The following is a 23,201-nucleotide window of genomic DNA, read 5'->3' on the forward strand; positions in this document are numbered from 1 at the left end:
ACATTGCAGGGGCTAATATGTTTTTCTCTCGAACTGAAAAAAAAAGATGAAGTTGTAACTTTTTCAAAAAAAGAATTCTCACTGAAAATTACAATTTGGTGTTAAACATTATAGACACCTTAAAATGAAACAAAAAATAAAAATAAGCTCTTTTCACCAAGTTGCCATGGTTTATAAAACATCAAAGGTAGCTGTTGGAAATGAACCCAATGTAAGGTTCCAATATCTGATCCCTGTTTTTGTCAGAATGATAGAAAAATTACTACCACTAATAGTATGTAATTCATCTTTATTATGTCTAATGTATATTTTAGATTAAACTTATGGTCAAATGGAATGCACTTTGCATAATCAATAGGTAAAAACAGTTACATAAATTTTTCAGATGTGGAACATAATTGTACTGATGTAGGCAATTTGAGAGGTTTAAAGGTAAAAGCACGCTTCCTTGGTAACACAGTTGATCACACCTCCATGTCTTGGGCATGGACCCCAGACATGGACCCCGTGGCCATCAGCCCATCCTGGGAGCAAGAAAAGAACCTGCCGTACTGCCCATTGGTTCCCTTAACTTCTTGTTTTATAGATGCGTCACTGAGACCTTCTGTGGCTCGCTGTCCCAGAGTCAAGGAACATCAGATCCGGGATTCAGTCTGTCTCCAGAGCCCACACCCCCAGCTCCGCCTGGACATGGCTACTTTCCTCTATCACACGCCCAGACGGAAACAGACTGTCTCAAAGAGGAAAAAGCCACACCCTGTCATGACTTTAATAGTAGGAAAATCTAATTTGATCATAACATAGCTGCATTTTAGCTCTAGAGAGGGGTTTTGATGCAGAAGCTGAGCGCACCTGAATCAGCACGCACCTAGCTGAGCATGGCCGTTTTCTAACAGCTTTCCAACAATGCGTGTTTGGGACAGAGATAGCCCCTGACAATGCTGTAAGCTGTGAAAATGCTTAGACGACAATGAAGCAGACCGGAGCCCAATGCTGTTTAAATACTACGTATTTTCAATCATCTGCTCTGGATTACTGAGCAATTTTTCTCAAAACTGGCTTCTTTCAGTGAAGGGGGCATAACTAGCTTTCTCAAAAACTGGGATGGAGAGGGCTGCAGGGCTACCTCGGAGAGATCGCCGTTTTTGACGTGGATCCTGGCCATGCTGTCCAGCCACGTCTTCCGGAGCTCGGGAGTGCTGGCGTAGGACTTGGCCAGGCTGTACTGGAGGTCCACCAGCATCTCGGGGTCGTTCTCGTGCTCCTTCATCTGGGCCGTGGCCATCAGCACCGTGCGGATCCTCTTGGTCAAGTCCTTCACGTCCGAGGAGAAGGTGGTGTGCTGCAACGAGGGTGGAAGAGGAACCGGGGCTTTCAGCTGCGCCCTGTCTGTCTGCAGTTGTAGCAAATGACAAGGCAGAGTCTCAGGGGTAACAAACAGAACGGGACTGGGCCACCCACCTTGATGAGCCTGTCACTGTTGGCGCAGTTGTTGATGATAGACAAGGACTGCTGGAATCTGGTTCCCCCGATGCCGACGACGTCTGCTATCAGCTGGCTGACGGAAATGATGACCTAGGGACACAAACGTGAGCAAGTCAATTCACCTTTGGGGAATGCTCCAGCTTGACTCCTGCCTTGGGTTAGGATGTGCATGAGGATGGGGTGGCAGGGAGTCTGTGAGCAGGGATCACGCCAGTGTGGGAAACGTCTGAGCCATCTTTTCCCCACTTCCAAGAATTATTCCAGAAGGTGACTCTGCTATTCTTGAGTCTTTTGTTTGCACAGCAAAGTGCTAATCAGGAGAGTGTAGAGGAATGAGAATCAGATAAGCCTGAATCACTTGGAAGGTTACTTACCTACCACTTTCTCTAGTAAAAAGGGAGACCTTATTATTTATCTCTGTGGTTTCTGGCATGAAACTATATGTATTTAACATTCAATAAGCAGACTATCCTTTGCATTTTTTATTAAAACATATGCATATTAACTATGCATAGGGGAACCTGTCTTTTTGGGGGTCTATAAATACCAATGTCTTTACCCAGTTACTCAAGCTAAACTCTGGACCACCCCCCTGGCCTCTTCCTTCACCACACCCAGGTACAGTCAATCACTAAGTATTGTCAACTCAACCTCCTCTTCCTTCTAACCTCACCATACCTGACCCAGGACATGATTCTCTCTGGTCTAGATCTGACCACAGTCTCCCCAAGGTCTCCGTGGTCTCGAAGGTCTTGAATTTCTGATCTATTTTCAGCACTGGAATCCAGGCAATCTCTCCAAATATGCAACGATGCCTCCTCAACTTGTTCTCACCCATACTCTCAACTCCACTAGAAAAACCTTCTCCACTTCCCTGGATGGGCCCTTCCCCACGGTACATCCTGGCCTGGACCATGCTCACTCTCCAACCCCTGTTCATCCTTCATATTCTCTGGGAAGCCCCCTGGTCCCCTCCCTGGTACACTGAAGCTCCTCTGTTCTGGCCCTGGGCATGTGGAACAAGGTCTATCTGTCCTCCAGCAGATGACACTCCATGAGGGCCGGAAGAGGGTCCTTGTTTGTTCATGGTTGTATCCATGAATCCTTGCACATAGTTTGCAAAAAACAAATATTTGTTTTAAAAAAGGCGTAAGTACAGAGATGGAGAAGGCACTCCTCTATGTGTTTGTACAACAATACGTAAGAATTTTCAGTATCTGGCATGGTTCGCAGAGAATCTGGGACACTTTCACTCTGGAGAGATGGCAGGTGTGTCAGCAGATGGAGGACAGAACAGAACCACTTTGGGTGTTTTTGGTCTTACCTAAGATGCTCACTGTGAGGCATCCGCACATAGGGTCTATATGGAATTCAATGGAATTTCAGGCAGTCCACTATTGATTCAGTATTTAAACGTCAATTTACCGATAGAAACACATTCTGGGCCCAGATCTTACAATGTGGAGGAAGAAATAAACCAGTAAACCAGTAAACGTTACTTCTGAGTTCTCCATCTCGAGGCCAGACCGTGTCATACTTATGCTGAGGTAACTCAAAGCTTTCCCACTCAAACAGGATTCCACAGAGCACACCTGTGCTGGAAAGGTGATGCGCACGTACCTGCAAATGTGTCCGGACGAAGGACTTCTTCCCCGTGTAGTCAAAGTTGTTCCTCATGAGGAAGTACAGCAGCTGGGAGGCCTCGGTCCGGATGGAGCTCAGCTTGGAGTTACAGCACTTGAGAACCTCATAGCACAGCGAGGCACACATGTCCGCCCGCCCCTCGTAGAACGTCGAGGGGAACTAGAAGGAACACGGGAGAGCAAAGGAGCCCCAGGAGGGTCAGCGTGTCTTCAAAGGAAAATGCGTGGCCATCAATGGTGGTCACCCCTCCCCTAGTGAAACAACGTACCTTGTAAATTAATGACCTTAAGGCAGTGAAGACGTTTTTTAAAGCCGTTTCAGACTGATGTTTTTGAAGAAAACACAGGTAGACGTCAAAAACTTTTTTCATGAGGGGATTATGTCCGTGGTCAGCCAGGAGCTGGTTCTTAAAACACACAAGACAACTCATTCAGTGAGACACACCAGACACCGCTAATAGGTTTCATCCAACTCTCAGCCTCACAGGTTAAATTTTCCAGGTACTAAGACGGCACGTAATTTAAACAACTTTGTCATGAACTCTCCAGGAAAGCGGAGAAGTCTCTTGTAGTACAAATAAGCTTATCAATAAATTTATGCTTTGGAGAATTTACTTCTTCATATTAAGGGAGGGACTACTTACAAAACTTCCCAGTAAACTGTAGTATGGTTTAAAGGACCACTGTTTCTCAGTACTGACTGGCCTTCTATTTATTCATTTTTACTATTGCCAGCAACTGATACAGAGGTAATATTTATGACATCTTAATTGTGACAAAGGAGTGCCATTACATTAGTCTCCAGCTAATTAATGGGCTGGGAAGAATACTGAAGTGAGGTGTATGAAACAGGTCCTCTACAAATGAGGACTGTGTCTTTTTCCCAGGCTTCTTGGGCACTGTGTTCAGCCATGAATAGCCAGACAGTCTGGTGAGGGGGAAAACTTTCGCACAGGCTCTGCTCAGGCACCCTTTCTCATGGGCACGTTATTTGCACAGGTCAACTGGGTCTCGTCATCCTCATCTGTGTAACAGCGAGCCTAAAACCGAGCTTGCACAGCAACTGGAAGACTTGAGGTCAAGGAGAGGGAGCTGAGACGCCTACACTGATCTAGCTCAGTTAAGTGGTGGCCAGCAGGACTTTAACACGTCATGGATTTCACTTGACAAAACAAGACGAGAAGGCCACCATTCATTACTTCTCCTTGTTCTTCAAGATTTCCTCACACCAGCAGCAAATTCGCACTGCTTAAACATCGAGTAAACCTGGCTGGTTAAAACTCCCAGAGATGCTGAACACGCGTGGTGGGTAGAGGTGTCCCCAGCTAGAGGCCAGCACGTAGCCACTGTGTCTAACGTGGTTGACCAAAGGCCTGCATCTTTAAAAACAGGCTCGTGGGAACAAAAGTGTGTGTTTGGGAGAATGGATGCATTCTGCACAGGCAGGCAAAAATGACTCCCATAAAAAAATGTCCAGAGGCCAGTACCTCAAATCAGTCTTAAAAGTTAGCTAAATGAACAAAGAGAACTTATGTCCAAATAGTTCTGTTGCATAGCAAATTATGGCTGAAGTAATAGTTTCAAGATTTACCTCATCTTATTGTTAGAGAAAAATTTTTTACTCAAGGAATAAGTCTTGTTTTTTAGGACCAGTGATTCACAGGTGTATTCACAGCTGGTCGGACACCTGGCATTCACAGTGATCTTTAGATCATGAAATACTGAGGTACAGTAGTGAATTCCATTATGTGAAAGAAAAGCAACTTAATGAGCAGAAAATATGACTTAATTAACTGAATAGGGTATAATTTTCAACCATGAGCAGCTGTTCACCAACTGGAAAAATAAAAGAGGCTGTTTCCAGTGTTTGGGGAACTGCTTACATGGTTTGCTGTCTGTGAGCACTGCTTTTCCCAGGAGCCACAGTCCTTCCCAATTATGGCTGGATTAAGGTTTGGGGGAATCTGAATATGTGCTTCCATCTTCTCAGGACTCTTTGCTGTAGACACCCAGGAGAGACGGTTTAGCTAAAAATTGCCTTGCACCTGAACTGGCCCTTCTCCAAGTTCTTACCACTGGCATTTAATCTTCCTTCCTTTCACTCTTTTTGGTTAAGGTTTTTGCTTCCCATTTTCAAGATTTAGTCTTCTAGGGTTCTGACCACAAAATTTGATGAAGAATGGAGTAAAAATGCACACAAAGATGCAACCCCTCATTTAAAGGGGGAAAGGACCTTTCATTTTGGACACATCCCAGTTTACCAGCTGCCTCCCTTACTTTCCAGTCAATTTTCTTCTCTCTCTCTGTGCGCCTCTCTCTTTCTCATTAGAAAGTAATATACACTAAACATTAAATATCTGAACATTTAGGAAGTCCCAGAGCGGGACGGAAAGCAAATGAAAAACCACCTTCACTTTTCCAGTCATACATAACCACAGGTAACAGCAGAGTTATCTCTCTCCACTTTTATACCCCTGTAAACTTTTACTGAGGTTGGGAGAATATCATTCAGGAAACTAAATGAGATGTTAGAATAACACAAAAGGCATGACTTATTTCTAGCCATAAGGTGGAGAATAGGTTATAAGTAATTCTCAGGAACTGTCTGATGTGGATTCAAGTTTGACTGTCGTCACACAGCTTCCGAAGGGAAGCAGGCCTTTCAGAGAGTCAACACACGGAATCAGTCATTTCCAAAGAGACAGGAACAGGAGAAAAACAAACTTAAACTCAGGTGCCAAAATGAGGTATCTGGAACCATGTTATTTACGACAACTACATCCTTCTTAGGCATATGGCATTTATTTATATTTAGACATTGATTATAAAATAACTTTAAAAATTGAGTTTTAGAGAAGAGCTGTTTTAGCTGCAGAGGCTCACCACCACCAAGACCACCCAGACGTCATGTGTGTCTGCAGACCAGGCTCATGGCTGTGTAAACTGGACCACAGACTCCCTAGCAAGGCCCCCATGATCCGAGGGCTCTGCGTCCTGTGGTTCATGTTGCTCTTTATCCCCATGGACTGGTCCTCATTGTACAGTTCAAATCAAGAAATGGCTCTACATGAATTACATAAAATACACTTTTGGATTAAAATTTTGAGCTCATTAAAAATATTACCAACCATTTAAAGGTCACCAGCCGGTTGGGACTGTACTAACAGACATTTAAAATAGCCAAACAATTGTATTTTTCTGCATGTAACTACCTTGGTTTACAGAACATGCCTTTGATGTATGAAATAACCTATGTGAAAGTGCCCCCCCCTCAGCACCAGCATCTGGTAAGTGTGTGATAATTTTCTTCTTTTTTTCTGTATGAGAGATCATTCAACTACCTTGGTATTCACCCAGCTCAGCCCCTCCCCCTACACACACATACACACACACACATACCCGACTTAGTGGAGAACAAGGGATTTGATAGGCCAGGTATGCAGTGATCTTGGGCAAATCTCCTAGCCTGTTTCAGCCTCAATCTCCTCATCTGTAAACTGGGGGTAAGAAGACCTATGGGCCAGGCTGTGAAGACTGATGCTTGAGGCACAGAAGGCACTCATTAAACAGCAGGAAGCTAATATAATAATAAACCAGAATCAGGGCTTAAATCTTTTCAAACATTTCCTCTCATTAAGAATGTGATTTCTTGATGGCCTTTGGCAATGTATTAGATGCGGTCAATTAAGAGACTCAGTAACGATGGGGCTACATTCGTGGAAGATGATTTTTCTGCAAACAGTTATGTCAGCTAATCCCATGTAATAATTTAATTTTTCTGATATGCTACAATTGATGCCTCAGCTGAGTAAATATTTGCAAAGCGAGATCCTCGTGGCTGCTATGCAGTGGGCCCCTTGGACCTGTGAATCCAGGCTAGGGAAGCCTACAGCTTGGCATAACATCTGCCCATCTTCCCACTTTAAATGGGGAAGCGGTAGGGATGCTGAGCTTTAAACATCAAAGATTTTTGCACACAGGCATACAGACCTTGACACTTCAGAGATCACCTCAGCTCTGAAACTCAGTCTTCCCTGTGGGTGTCAGGAATCAGACGCCTTACCATAGGACCAGAAAGGCGTGAACACAGGGGAAAGTGCTTACTGCTAAACTAGAATCAACATCTGAGCTCCTATGTCAGCCAGACACAGGGTAGATGTTTTTGGACACTTCAGTAACAATCCATTATATAGTAGGCATAATTGCTGTTCTAAGTAAGGAAATCAGGGCTTACAGAGGACAAGTAGACCTGCCCAGGGCTTAACATCTGGCTAAGGGTGGAGCCAGGAGCTGAAGCCCACGGTGTTTCTGTACACTTGGCTGTTTCCATGTGTCCTGGAGCCTGGCCTGTATAGTAGAGCGTTTGGCCCTTCCCAGGGTCATCTCACTTTAAACTTACAGCAACCACAGGAGGCAGGTCCTATTTTTTCAATCTTATAGATGAGAAATCTCATCTTACAAATGAGAAATCTTAGGTCTGGAAACATGAAATGATTTTCCCAAAGATATTTATCCCACAAATGTTACAATCAGTCTTCAGAGACCGACAGATGCTCATCCACTCTTGCATCAGAACCTATTTGGTGGCCAGACACTGGAGATCTGGGAACCTTGACCAACACTCTTTTAATACGAAGCAATTTACCAGAGCCCGAGTAAGACCCTCAGGCTGTGCAGTAAGGAAACTGTCACTGCTCTCCTGGTGCCGCCGGATCACACCTGTGCTGCCCGGGCCCTCACCTGCCGCTGTGCCAGGCCCATACCTCTGTGCAGCCCCAGGGCTTCTTGCTCGTTTACATGCCAGGCCCAGGCAGACAGCAGGCGACAGTGTCCCAACTACTGTTCTGAACTTACAGTTGAACAGTGAGCACTGCTACAGGTGTAAGGGCAAATACTCACATTAAACTGCCTATTTACATAAGAATTTTGAACTAAAAATCTCCAAAAGAAAACAGACAGAAGTTTGAAATATGGTTCTAGCAGAGCGATGGTTCTCAGGCCCTACTGTTCACGTCTCACTTCCAGAGTCGACTCAGTTGGCCAGAGCCTAAGAACCTGCATTTCTAACAAGCTCCAGGGCCTGCAGCATCCTCCAGCCTGGGGACCGTAACTGAGGGCCACTAAGAGCAAGGCTCCCTGTAACAGGACACTGCTGCCCTCTGACTCATCCTATTAGCACATGCATTTCCTCATCTCTCAACTGGGTTCCTACTTATGACATTTCCTGGGGACATGAGTGGCATGGTTGCTAAGAATGAAGGCAAATTATAATAAAGCAACAGGAAATGGGTCACCACTTTAAGTCTGTCTAATAAAGAAACATCCTTCATGAGAAGAGAAGATGAGGAAAGCACAGAACGATTTAGGGTGTTTCCTAAATACCCTTGCAAATAAACACACTGTTTCAGTATTCATTGGATATTAACTGGAAATGGAAGTAGTCATTGACAAAGGATGAGAAGGGTGGGGTTCCTAATGACGAGAGTGGCTGAAGAGACCATTTCAACTGACTTGAATATTACTAAAACCTAAAAATAAGGCCAAAATCGCTTTTTACTCTTGATTCCTGAAATGCTCCTATCATTTAATTTAGTAACAGATCAAAAAAAAAAATTAAAGGCGAATGTGTTTTTATGTATTGCTTCCTCTACCTATAAGCATCTAATTTTAACCGCTACCATTTTTGGATATGTTTAAAGATAGTAGAGGCAGAAATGCCCAATTAGGTCCCCATATTTATCACCATGGAGGGCACAGCAAAGCCACATTCCCCACAAATGCTTCCCTCTGGCCAAGTGTTAACCGCCTCCAGAGACCGTGTCCAGCATTTGCAAGCAGGCCACACGCCCTGGCCAGTTAAGCTGTACCCTATTTCAGGGAATTCAAGCCATTAACTGTGGAATGGTTTCATTAAGGGAATTTAAGGATTAATGGTTTCCTTACAGGGGCAAAAACAGTAGCTGCAGTAAAAGTACAACATAGGAAGTTCTTGTTCGTTCGGTTAAATAAGCAATAAGCATATTGAATTTAAACAGTCAGGCTCTGATCACGAACAGCTGCTTGATACAAACCTTAAACGCCAGGGTGAATAGAGAGAGGGTGTCCAGAGCTGTGAGGCACACCTCAGTGGCAATATTGGCTTCAAGTAACGACTGGTGGAGCACGTCTGCGTCCGAGTGGCCATAGCCTGCAGGAAATCATAGCACAAGGTCACTGCTAGCAGCTGCAGAAGGCAGGCTGGCAGGACAGCAGAGTCACAGTCAACTTTTGATTATTTCCAGAAGGCTTCCTTCAGGGCCTTATCTGCCCGTTTTTGTCTTTTTTGAGGGGGGTGGCGGGAAGGGTTCAGTAATAATGTTTCCATTCAATGACAACTCCTTTACGACTCTGGAAGAGAAGTCAGAGTACTTCTCTTCCATTGTGCGTCTGCAATGCACCAGCCATGATTCTATGAGCTTCATGTGTATCATTTCATTTAAATACTCGACAGCCTGATGAAGTACATTTGTTATTTAAACCCTTTCTGCAGATGAGGAGATGGAGGCACAGAAAGGCTGGACAGCTTGTCTTAGGTCACACAGTTAGTAAATGGGGGAGCAGGACAGGCACCTGGGGCCAGAGCCCATCAAAGGAGCCACCCGACTGAGCTGCTAGGATGGGGAAGTGGTGAAGGAGACAGAGCTCTGGAGCCTCCACACTGAAGGGCGGCAGCACAGCCCAGGGAAAGAAAATGAGCCGAGGGTCAGGCTGCTGGTCACTGAATCCAGCTCCGCCCCTTACTGGCTGTGTGACCCTGGGCAAGTTCCTCGACCTTTGTATACCTCAGTTTTCTCACCTGTAGAATGGGGATAACAACAGTTTCTACCTCAAAGGGTTGTGTGAGTATTAAATTTATTCGTCATTGTGAAGCCCTTAGAATAGTGCCTGGCACAGAGTGAATGCTGCAGAAGTCTTAAGCTGATAACTTAAGATCTGTATTATCAGTAAGAATCAGAAGTGATAACCAAGAGTTGACTGCACTGTGAATGGTATTCTACTTGCTTTAACAAAAAGCATAAAAGCCACTATGTCTGAAAGAAATGTTCAAGAAAAGGAAAGAACTTGAAGAATCATAATTTAAATACAAACTTGATACCTTCTGTATGTGGCTATAAAATCAATTTAGTACTGACAAAATACAGTTTGACATACAATTTGAGATATTAAATTATGAAATGGTATGCATTAGCAGAAATATATATAGAGATGCAAAGATGTTACAGTATTGATCTAGATTACAAAGAAAGACGGCAGTATAATAAAACATCATGTAATGTCTTTCTCCATGGAGCAAAAACAAATCCACACTTACTGTGTAGGTAATTTTCTTAATACTCCAGAGAGAAGGACATTTCGTACAAAGATCAGGAAAATGAAGTACAGAAAACCTAGAGAATTTTCTTGAGGCCAGTAATGGGGGAAAAAATAGAAACTACACTCCAAATTCCTTATCCAGGTCACTGTACCATAATCCCTATTGTTAAGATAAAATAAAGTAACTAGTATGATGTTATTCTGACTTTAGTAAATGTCAGAGTTAGAGAATGGTTTTTGAAAGGCTACAAAAAGCTTTTTAAAAAAAGGCCGAATTGCTCTTTAAAGTATGATCAAAAACAAAACAAAACAAAACAAAACAAAACAAAACAAAACAAAACAAAACAAAACACTATTAGGCGCTTTCATCCAACTTTGTTTTGCTTTTGAAACAGGGGTTTTGAGTGGCCTGCATTATTTTCACACTTCGGCAGAGTAACTGTGTCCTTACTGAGGCTATGTAACAAACACATCTAGCACAATGCTAGTTATGTTTTCTCTTTATTTCTGCTTTTTTGGGGGTAAGGAATTTAGCAAAAAGAAAGATAGGTTTTTTTTGGTACTAATATTCACTGAACCGTTTTTGTTCATTTGGCAAGGCATTTGAACAAAGGCATTTCCTCATTTGGCAGTTTGGTGATATACAGAGTCCTCGAAACAAGGAAACAAACAGATGGATGCTTATTGTTACAGTAATCACAGACCAGGGCAAGAAAGGACAAAAAAAAAAAAAAACCCACCCCTCAAAATACAACACCTTTTATCAGACCAACCAAAATTATCACACAGGTCAAAAGGACCCTATATTGAGAGCTGCCATTTACCTCAAATGAAATTTGATAGTCTGGGTTAAACTAGAACAAAGCACTTGCTTTGGTGATGATATTAATTGTTTTTTTTTCTGCACAGAACTATCCTTTTCTTTCTAGACAACCCACTGGATAAGTGTCTGCAGGTGTGATCACTACAGATGTGATGGCCTATACAATGAAGGACTTCCTCAGAATTTACTTACACTTGGCTGAAATTCTGGAACAATTCAAGAACTGAAATTTTTCAATGTGCTATTTTTAAAACATATACAATCAATGGGCCATGCTAACGAATGACAAAATTTCTCTAAGCTACTACACCACCTACCCACAAGCCATTACACTATCTAATTTCTTTTAGAATAAGAGATTAATTTAGAAATCTGTCTGCCTGTGTCTGAATCATATAGGAGTAAAAGAAATAGTCCTTTTAGCCACAATTCGTTATAAGTTGCTTTTCGAGGGACAGAGACTGCATGGACAATTTGCCTGGGGACACCCACCAGGGGGTCAGGCCTGTCTGTCTCAAGGCCTGGAACTCTAATCAGTGGTCACCTTGTAACAAGCCAACACAGGAAAATGAAACTGAGCTGGCAATCCCAAGAAGGGGGTCTTTAGAGACACAGTAAGTAAGTTCTCTAAGCATCGATCAGCAACTTTTTAAGGTGAATAAGCAGATTCTGATACAGGCCAGCAAGGAGTGCTGTTAACCCTACTGACTTCCTCTAGTGGGCAGTGGTGCCTTGGGGCGGGGCACAGGCACTAATGGGCTTCACTGAGGCTGGTCCGGGTGGGGAAGGGCTTCCCTGATGTGCAGTCTCTAGCAGGCATGTCATGGCTTGCTTTAGAGTCCTCAGGGTTCACTGCTCACATGGATACAACTTTCATTCTGTTGTCACTCTGACAAGTGATTTATTCTAAAATCCCCCAATCTTTTAAACACTCAAAGGCCACGGGTGAGACTTTTTTTTCTCCCTCTAATGTCACCTGCTATGTTTAGCCTTAACTAAACTTACTCCATTTTATAAATTCCTGTTTCCTGAACAGCTTGGTTTAGAGACGCTGACTATAACTGTAAACCATCCCTCCCTCACTGGGAAGGACAGAAGCCCAATCCACAGCCACTCGCCTTTTCTAAATGTCAGAGGACATTTAGGGCTAGAAGAACATCTCAGATGTTCTCACAGGAGGCACACTTTCATCTCGAAAGCTGCCTTCACCTGTCATGGAATCAGAATTCTTGTTTTTAATTTTTTACTCTGGCCCATAATATGAATCCAGAAAAATCATACATTTTACAAAAAAAATAAATATTGAATGGCAAGGAATCTTCTTGCCAAATGTAGTAAACCTAGCCTCCAATATATATTAACTCATGGTCTATAGCTTTTACTAATTGCATATATTTATGCAAAATATCAACCAGATCAACCACTACACAATCTATTATTGATCTCCATCTCATTTTTATTGCAAAAAAGGTTTTCCTCACAGGTGGGCAAGGAGTGGAGAAGAGAATAAGGAATAACATTCCAAGACAAAACTCACATAATTTGTTGTCTGTCCGCTGATTCACACACTGAGAAAACAAACATGCTCAAAATGATTTGTGGAACTAGTCTATGATCTCAGAGTCTACACTCGAGGAAATGGCCATGCTATCTGCTTTCTATTCTCTGTAGAATACCTCAACTAATGTTTAGCTGTGTCTGAAAATGATACCTACTATAGGATATAGATCTCCAATCTGTGAAAACACTTGGTTTAAGCATACCATACATTTTAGTTTAATGTTCTCTTTAAAGATATTGAAAAGAATAAAGAATGACTGACTTTTTAACTGGGCCTTGTGCCAGATTTTCTAAATTTTGAGACCCTATCAATTGCAAGAAGCACCAGTCAATGACAGACTACCATATTAGATGTAATGTGCCAGATATACTTGTTAAGGATCTGATAAAACTGTAAAATATATCTTGCTTTCAGAAATGCTCGCAAATGTGCAAAAATGTATCTGTAAGCCAAGGAAACATGTCTCAAAATCAAGGAAACAATGGCTTTAGAAACAAACATTTTATTTACTATCTTGAGTATAGACATTTAAAGCATGTAATTCTCTTTTACTTACTTTAAAAAATACATTCTCCATGCTTGAAAACTTTTGAAAAAATATTCATTTTACTTCAGAGAATATATGTCTTCCCTGCATTTTTCACATTGATTCAACATTATGTAGAGTAAAGGAATTTAATTATCACCTATATTCATTTTCTTACTTATGATTCATAAATATCAAAGAACTTCAGAGTTAGATGGGGTCTTAACAAGCCATCTTGCCCAGCTCCTCATATGATGCTTAAGTAACCTGGACAATATCCCCTAGTCTCTATTTTCACATCTCCAGCTGCTGGTACCCACGCTAGCTCATGGGTAGCCCAGGTAGAAGATGCTTTCCCATATTCACCTGTAACTTAATCCAGTGATCTTAAACCATCTCTATAATGACTTATATGAAATACAGGTTTTCTTCGAGGGTTTCTACCTCTTGACTCTTGGCTTTTCTCCCATCACACCAATGGGAAATATGGATTATCATGCAAGTGAATTTAATACATTCCTAGAACAATACATAGCATTAAAGTAAATACAAAGTGTTATTTTATACTTTTTGCAAATGTGTCACCTATTTGCAAACATGTTTCATTTAGTTTTCTCCTCATCTGGTTTGTATAAAATATTCTACCAGCACCTCTCACTCTCAATTTGCCATTTGGCACAAGTCTTTTCTATAAACACACAATGAGTACACGCTGCAGTAAATAGGTCAATGCCTTAATGTTGTAAACATTGACTTTTTATAAACCTGGGCAATGAACCCAACAACTTCTATCCTTTGAGTGTTTTTAAAATAGTTAAGACCACTGGCCCCAGTGAAATTGGTCATTTTCATTATTTCCTATAAAAATCCAAGAGTAAGGGTAAGTCCCTGCTAGAGGTACACGTGTGGTGTCTATGGTGACTTTTCCCCATCCTACTCTTAACAGGTGACGGGGGACCCTGCAGCTTTGTCTGCATTGGCTTAAATTCCTCGTAGTTCTCTGCTGCTCCCTGCTGGTCAACTGAGGTCTCACAAAGCCTTTCCTACTCGGAGAAATAGGAAATGAAAAATTCAAGTTGTATAAGGGATTCTTCCTATTTTCATTCTTTCTAAAATAAATTCGTTTTAGACCCTGGCATTCCAGGAAGTCTCTCACATATTGGATCTATGTCACATTGGTTGGCCCAACAGAAGGTACTGTATTAATTGTTAAACAGGAGTTATTTTGGGGGGGTTTTACAAATTTCCCATAAATTACCTAGGTACCGATGTAAAGACCCATGTCTGTATATATACATATACATGTGCACGCACATACACATGTATACATACAGTAAACACTCCCTTCTCTGTGGCTTTCAGCCAAGGTGACCATTTGGAGCTCAAAAAGCTAATGGAGGCAGAGGCTGAAGCCACCCAAATACAGAATCAGAATTAGAGATGTAAGCGAAGACTGAGTTCTAAGGTGCAGGACTCGGAGACATCAGGAACTGTCTGGGATGAGCAGGAATTGGAGGCACGAAGAAGGAGGCTAAAATAATCAGCTATAAACTGTTGACTGGGAAGGCGGAAGGAGAAACTTTGAGGGTGGTGTCACTGAAAACTGACTAAAGAAAAAAATTCAGGGTGGATGAGGAGGGGGGCGGGCAGGATGGGGTTCTCTGCGGGTAGCAGCAAGAGAGAATGGAAATCAGCTGTGTTCACAGTATGGTTTTTGGCAGCGTAACACAGCCAGCTGTCTCTCTCCTATAGTTCAAGCATTTGCAGTGGGAGGAGCTGCTGCATATCTTACTGGATGAAGGTTATTTATTCATGTGTTGATTATTCATTTTATTTTTGTTTTCTATGTTTCCTAAATGATTATCTTTGGAGGCGGGGCCTTGGTCTGCTTATGATTTTTCTTTTAAAGTGTTTTAAATTTTAAGCACTTATTTCAACTGATGGTGAGGCAGGCGCTGTGTTATAAATTATCTGGGCAAAGGCAGTGTAGCAGGTCCTGCAGAATAGTGGAGGTTTCATTTCTCTTTGCTAAATAGGAAATGAAAACTAAAAATAATGAAACTCCTTGCTTTGTTTGTTTCAACCCATTGTCTACAGAGCTAAAAAAGCCCTAATGGACAAGATGTGGAAAAATCAAGTATTGTAGCCTTAGATGTGTCCCTAATGTACATTCTACAGCTAAACATAGAACCCAGAACTAGCATTTGAAGGCTACCAATTTGGTGCATGGAAGACTGACAACTTACTGATTTAAAGTAAGCCTGGAATTTTATAGAGACTATATCCATTACATTTAACTTTGTTGGGGTGGGCAGGTAAGGAGCTGTTGTATTTTGATTCCTCAGCCTTCTTACTTTGAACTATTATCAATTTAAGGAGCTGGGAATATTGTCTTTACTCCTAGCCTATATTAAGAAATAGGTATGGAAATCACAGTGAATGGAATGAATTCTTAAGATTAGAAATGATGAGAAGGTATTAATAACCATGTATTAAAGACATTACTTGGGATAGTAGAAACAATTGTCTAAAACTTAACAATAACTAGCTATATCATGCTTGGAGAGAAGATGAGACAATTCAGAGAACACACCACTGATAGAAATGATCACATTAGTTTTTAAAGCATTGCATGGTTGACACTTTTTAGGTTTTCTGCTTTGAGAAACCCTTAAGAAGATTAAACACTCAGATTTCTAGAAACAGCACATGATGCTATGTCCCCTCTGGCAATTGATAAAAGTAAATCAAAGATATGCTCCCACATGTTGGCAGAGTCTCTATGGTGAAGTTAGGAAGCCCCAAAGTTAGGAAGGCGAGATGAACAAAGAGGTCTCGGTTTGCAAGTGAAGCGGCCTCGTAAGCAGACTTCAACCTGATTAAATCTTACCATTGTCTACAGAAATTCCAAGCACACTTGATATCTTTCTCACACTGAAAACACAGAAAAAGTCACTTTGTTATTGGCTTTTCCACACCCTCACACAATGATTCGCGGGCTTTACATTTTCAGAGCAGTTTAAGTATTCACATACATTCAGGGCTGGAATGTCAGAATGTGCACGCTTGATCAATTACACGCATGGGATTGGAAGGGCGGGAGAAACCTGCCCCAGACGTTCTCTGGGGCTTCAGGGGGAAACCGACCATAAGTCAGCTACTGGCAGTGAATCCAAATATTAACTTTAAAAAGTCAGAGAATGTTTGGCTATTACACAGGCCAGATTTTGTTTTAAAAACACCCAGGAGAGGGGCTGGGGCAAAGGGGCCAGGCTTTCAGGTCTGGTGCCGTAGTTGACCACGTGCCACATTATGTCATTCTCCTCCAAGGAAGGGAACTGCGCCACGAGCTCTTCATCCTACTGCTCTAAGCTGGAAGAAAAGTCGAGTTGGTGATGTGGTGTGCTGTGGCCTAGGGCTCTCCCCTCTGAGCTGTCACATGAGATGGCTGGCTGTTACGATGGTGTGTCATGGGACTTACTGTGGTTAAAAGTGAGAGAGTTATCCAGGCTGCCCAGCTGCTGCAATCTGGCATGCATCATTCCTGTTCTGTTACGGGAAACAGGCAATGTCTGAGATTTTCGATCATGAACTATGGGTCCCAACCCCTCCTGGTTCCTGCAACATGAGTGAAATGGGATAGAAGCAAAAGTTAGACTTGTTACACTGCAGCGAGACAGGGAGCATTAGTGAAGCCAGGATACAGCACAAAGGACACTGGCCACGTGCAGACCAAGCGCAGTGGAGCCTGTTTGGGGCCACGTGAGCCAGAGACACACACACAGGCAGCAGCGCTTACACAATTCACGGCAAAGCACCTGAAGACGAAGGAGCAAAAAACCAGGCCAAAGCAGAGACTTTTTCAGTTTTGGAAAGTCCTTTAGAGATGCTGCTTTTCAAAAAACTGAGCATCAGTCCAAAGTGGCGTTAAAAGTTAGCATTCAGATAACTGCCAAAACACCACGGATCTTTTCAGATTATATATGTTATTAAAGAGCCAATTTTTTTTAAATTAAATACTGTGCTGGAAGAAACAGAGAACAAACATGCAACAGGAGGGATGTCATGAGGCGGTTTGACACCTTGATTCTTACCCAGGCAAGAAGGAGAAGAGCCACACCCTTTGTTAGACTTGTCAGCAGTCAAGTGAGGAAACAGAAAAGTGATCTGGGTTAGCAATCAAACAGCTAACTTCCTACTGTGTACCATCACCAGAGCAGATGACAAATGAGACCAGTGCTGGAATGACACCTGCCCCCGTCCCGTAGCCAGCCGTCTCCCTCACTGTGTTATTGTGTGGAGTAGGACAGGGCATGCATGGAATATCATCGGGCAGCATGCTGCTGGGTGATTCCAAAGTGACACAATGAGAAGACACAGTATTCACAGAACTGGACCGCCACGGAGGGCCAGCACTGACAACATCTAAATCACCGCCCAAGGTCTGCTTCACATGCGGCAGAGACCATGGCAATTTTCGACAGAACAGGGCACATCTTTCCATTGTGCATGTTACAAAGTCACGCCATCCCCTACCCCCACCCTCCTATGCCCACTCGTTTTTAAGACAGTCCAAGGAAGCATACTTTTATACACAAATATATACAGGGTGCTTAGGAAGTTGGAAGATTTTTCTTTAAAAAAATTAAATTTATAGCCACTGAAAAAATAAATTAACTATTTCACAAAACCCAATTCCAAAATAGTTTGTTGGGGTAGAAATCTTCAGCTTCCCACATTCACCACGTTCAGCTCTGACGCATTTTCTCCTATTTGCACAATGTTTTCCAAATGCTACCTTGTAACACAGGTGACAGTTACTGCAAGAGGGTGTGAAGCTCCCCCAGCACACTGTCATTCTGTTACAAATATGCTGTTTGCCCATCTTTATAGGACAAAGTCCAAAGGAATAAAGTTATTGCATAAGGAGGTTACTGTATAGGGGCACCTTGTATATACTTGCATTTGGTACTTCAAAAACTCAAATGCAAAAATTACTGTTATGACCAAAAGAAGAGTTAAGATTAGAGAACGTTAAGTGCCACCACATTTCAACTAAAAATAGAACACATTAATAGGAGGAAAGCGCAAAACATTCTCTGAATTTGCTCTCTTTAGGAAAAAAAAATATACTTTTCTTTAACACAGAACATAATTCTGAAAATTTCTCAAATATTCCAAGAAAAGAACAATGTCAATATACAAAAGCAAAGTCTAGTCTATTAAAAATCTCTTCCCTATTTCACTGCTGTAAAATAGAATTATAGATGAGAGGAAAATCTCAATGATAATTAATGTTAAAATTTTTCTTAAAACATAAATATGTTTACTTATAATTAAACTTTAAAAAGAGTAACAACAGAAAATTAGGATACTTAGACCAAGACCCTGTGAATACGTTACCACGGAATACACAACACAAAAGACAAACACAGACACAGTGCATGGCGACAGGGCAGGAGTGAGGACTGGGTAAGGACAAAACGTGCTCTGAGGGGCACCTGAAGAGGAGGATGCTTGGCTGCCCATCAGTGATGAGTGTCCAGCTCACCTCAAACTTAGAGCCGAACTGAGAGTCTGGGCTGGGACGGGGCAGTGAGTGTTCATGATACTACAAAGAGTTCTGGTCAGGTAACAACATAGGGCTCAGACAGCTTATTCAGAAAAGAGAAGCTCACTTCTAGAGATGGTTTTTGTGGAAGTCCCTCATTTTTTCATTAAGAATGAGGGAAAGTGGTTGGATGAGAATGAGTATCTTTGTCGCTGGGAGGTGGAAGGGTAAAAAAGGACCTTTGAAAGGGAAACAGGGGAAGAGAAATCAGAGGAAGGGAAAAAAAGAGTGAGAAGATGCATCCAGAGGAACTGGGAGAAGAGAAAGAGGAGACAGAAGGAACAGATGACGAGGGAGAATTTGGAAGGAAGTGCAGAAGTGCAGCAACAGGCCACAGAGGAAGATCTTTCCCAGAGACATGCCTGAGACATAACGAGACAGAAGGAACGCAGGAACGTGGGTGGAAGATGCTACCAGATTTCATGGCAGCCATCCAAAGACCTGCCAACTGTCTTTGTGGCTGCTTATGAGAATTTGAACTGCCAATCACCAGAGATGACAATTTCCCCATTTTCAGATCCAAGTAACACAGAGAAGGACACAACACTTTAAGTGAAACCCCCCACGGTACCTGGCTATGTAGCGCTTCCCCATGTACTGGAACTGGTGCAAGCAGACCCTGCGGACAGGAAGAAAGAATATTAGGGAAGCGTGAAGATAAAATTATTTTTGACACATTGCTTTATTTAAACCCATTTACAGTGACACATTCAATACGCTCTTACATATACCACTAGCCCCTTCTGGTTTTCAGAAATTCTCTGGAAGGTCCCTCTAAAACTGGAGAAAATGATCAAATGCAAAGGAGGCTCCATATTGTGCTGCTCTCTGTACCCTGATGGGTGGTCTGAGCGACACAGAAGAGAGACCCAGGATGGACATGACTGTCTGACGACTGAGGGTTTGGACGTTTACTGTACGTTTGCCTCAGAAGTCGCAGTAGAAACCACGTGTGTTGTTCTGAGCTGCGTAATTGTCCTCAGTCCACCTATGTAAGGAGCTTTTTGGGGGGCAGGGGGAGGTAATTAGGTTTACTTATTTATTTTTAGAGGAGGTACGGGGGACTGAACCCAGGACCTTGTGCATGCTAAGCACGCACCCTACCACTAGAGCTATACCCTCTGCACTAAGGAGCTTCTCTTTTGATTCAAGTACATGGACTGGTCTCTCACAGACAGCAAGTGTGTGCTTTTTTGTTTTATCTTACTACACCCATGACATTCATATTTTTCAAAGTATATATTTAAGAAGAGGCAGTTAAAATAATGTCTAGTCAGTACTTCTAGTGCTGAATTTTTTCTCACATGTGACAATCCCCAACTGCAACTCATCAGAGGAAGTGGCCCTGAGACTAGGAATCAAGACTGCAATTTCATAATGTACAAAGCTAGGAACACCATGGGTTCCCACCCAAACTCATGCAAACACATTTGGCAGCAAATCATGATCCCAAATAATAGACATAAAGCTACTTGGTCACGATTTAACCAATTACTGTGAACAATCATAGGACCACAGAAGTTATTTCTTACTGCAGAAACAATAATGTGCTTTATTGTGGGGTGCTGCCTGAGACCAACTGGGGGAATTGTGAAATACACTATGTAACATTTTCAAAAATCAAAAATATTTTGCATTTGGAAAATCACCTGGCCTCATCAGTTTTGGATAAGGGATTGTGGATTTGTGTTTCTAAAAGTAAAAAGTTTAAAGGGAAACGGAAACTTTATAGAGATAAAATAATATAGGCCATATTTTAGATTTCACTTTTACTCATTATGTATTTTTAAATTATGGCAACTTTTCTCAGTCTCTGCATCTGCTTGATTTAAGTTAGATTCAACTTAGAAATGCAGCATCCACCCAATTCCATTAATAAATTTCGTTATTTTATTAAAATGGCTTGTACACATAAGTAGTAAACCCTCATGTATAACAATCACATATCTAATAATTTAATGCTGGTCACTGCCCACTGGGTCATGAGTTTCTGAGAGCAGGTGATGGGGTCAGGTTCAGGAGAGAGAGCTTAAAGAGTAAGTGTGGATGTGGGTATCCTGTGTTTGTGGCTCAACTACATAGTATCGTCACACTTCTTAATTAGGTAGGAAAAATCAAGGGTCAATGAGCAAAGACAAAACTACTCACTCAGATATTGTAAAAAAGTCCATAAGTTCAGATGTTGAAGCCTTGTTCCAATATGTAAACAAAGCGTCTAGAAAGTAAACATATATCTGGTTAGAACAATGGTGCATATTTTGCACATTATAAGATGGGAAGAGACCAGAGTGTAGGCCTCCAAACCCTCCCTGCCGCCTCTCATAGCTGATCAAAGGACAGACCACAGTGCCCAGTCTATACTGGAGAACGCGGACAACAGGCTTAGTTAATTTAAAGATGCTACATTTGAACACTTTAATTTCATCATACACCATCTATCCCTACACGGTACCTACTTAATGGATACATAATGTGCTCTTAAATGGACTGGAAAATTCAAAGAATACAAGTGGGCAAGTAGTCTCAAGTCAGGCCCTCTCTTTACCCATTACAGTGTCCCTCCCCAACAGAGAGCCTGCAGACAATTCTTACATGTACACAAGTATCACCCTCCTAACACACAAACACACACACACACTGAAATGGAAGCACACATCCCACACACACTGTTTGCCCTTTGAGTTTTAATTCACTAATATAATTGCTTGGATCTATCTCAGCCTTTTCGAAGCTGCATAATATTCCTCTCCCTGGATGCACTATAATTGAGATAACCAGCTCCCCTACTGCTAGACATTTACTTGCTTTCCCCCAAATCCTTTGCTGTTATGAATCATGAACATCCTTCTCAGTGGGTCTCTGCACACTCGTCCAACTAACTACATCTATAGGACACATTCTTAGAAGTGAGACAGCCATGTTGATGGTATGTGCATTTAAAGTTGGACAGACACTGCCAAATAGCCTTCCAGACAAGCAGTGTATGAGAACTTCAATTTCCCAACACGATGGTACAATGTACTGGTGATTAGTTAGAACCATCCCTCTTCATCAAGAGCCACTGGGCATATTTTCAGTTAAGGCAAATCCTACAAATTTACTGACAGGAAGCATTCTGTGCATGACCCTTAACCACTTAGCACTGCACAAAGAGGGTTATTTGACAAAAACATTTCTGCATTCCTAGTTTACACTTAAGTTGAGAAATGGGTGAAGAGATCTCTCTCAAAGACACTGAGTCTCTGGGGCCTGAGAGAAGACAGAGGGTGGCTCAAAGATGCTAGCGGCTGATGAAGATGCAAGGCCACGGCTTCTGTTCTACACGTGTCAGGAATGTGGCAGGCAAGAGAAGCTGCGGGATACACACCAAGTGTCTGCTACACCAGGCACTGCGCTAGGTCTCGTGATCTCACATATATCCTGCCATCGAATCCTTACTGTGATCTGGGCAGAGTTCCCATTTACAGATGAACTAATGAATAATAAAGGCTCAGAGAAGCTAAGAAACTCTTTCGAATACCATCCTAGAGGATGCTGGTGGAATGGGGGTTAAATCAAGTGCACCTGATTTTGAAAGCCACATTTGGCTCTTAGACCATAGGGTGGGTTGGAGAGCTTCCAACTCTCAGGGACTTCGAGTTTAGAATCCAGAGGGACAGACACTGGTTACTTGAGGCTGGTCATCCTGGTGTGGTGGGAACCCAGGGAGCCAAGTGAATGCTGGAGGGCTGCCTGGGGTCCATCTGTAAACATCTGTGGCCATACCAGCATACATCAGACAGAATCTGCTGGCAAGCTGGGCGGCACCAACACGGCCTTCCCTCGCTCTGTGCTCTGGCTTTTGGCTGAGGAGATGGGGAAGACAGGTAACTTCTACAAAGGAGGGAGAAGGCATAGGAAGGTGCAGAGAGTGAGGGACCCCGAGTGTAGGAGGTGCTCATTAAAGGTGGGATAAAGGAAAATGTAGCTACTGAGTTACACGACTGAGTCTGGCTGTCTGGTAAACTACTAAAGGCAATTTCTCCCCTACTCCATACAATACACAAAAATCAATGCTTGATAGATAATAAGATTTAATGTGAAAATTTAAATAAGACAGCTTTTTAAAGAAAATACAGGAGAGTATGTTCACGACCCTGGAGGTAGGTTAAGATTTCTTAAATGGGACACACACAAAAATTCTAACTATAAAGGAAAAA

The 23,201-nt window shown here is 42.3% G+C and overlaps 1 protein-coding gene across 9 annotated transcripts in view; it reads right to left on the reverse strand.

Annotated features, from left to right (window-relative positions):
- The window catches only part of DOCK9 (dedicator of cytokinesis 9), a 254,743-nt gene that overhangs the window by 26,792 nt on the left and 204,750 nt on the right, over positions 1–23,201 (reverse strand). For 3 of the 9 annotated variants that reach the window (XM_006208324.4, XM_072976484.1, XM_031684409.2), the window contains 8 exons: positions 21,151–21,217; positions 19,574–19,621; positions 16,282–16,325; positions 9,200–9,315; positions 3,398–3,535; positions 3,106–3,288; positions 1,462–1,575; positions 1,127–1,342 (listed from right to left, as the gene is read on the reverse strand). In XM_006208324.4, coding sequence (XP_006208386.1) covers positions 1,127–1,342; positions 1,462–1,575; positions 3,106–3,288; positions 3,398–3,535; positions 9,200–9,315; positions 16,282–16,325; positions 19,574–19,621; positions 21,151–21,217 — 926 coding nt within the window. Of the gene's footprint in view, positions 1–1,126; positions 1,343–1,461; positions 1,576–3,105; positions 3,289–3,397; positions 3,536–9,199; positions 9,316–16,281; positions 16,326–16,872; positions 17,010–19,573; positions 19,622–21,150; positions 21,218–23,201 lie in introns of all 9 variants that reach the window. The other 6 variants (XM_072976485.1, XM_072976483.1, XM_072976486.1 and 3 more) reach the window with 2 other exon arrangements.

The sequence above is a fragment of the Vicugna pacos genome, chromosome 14 (genome assembly GCF_048564905.1).
Source record: "Vicugna pacos chromosome 14, VicPac4, whole genome shotgun sequence".
NCBI lineage: Eukaryota > Metazoa > Chordata > Mammalia > Artiodactyla > Camelidae > Vicugna > Vicugna pacos.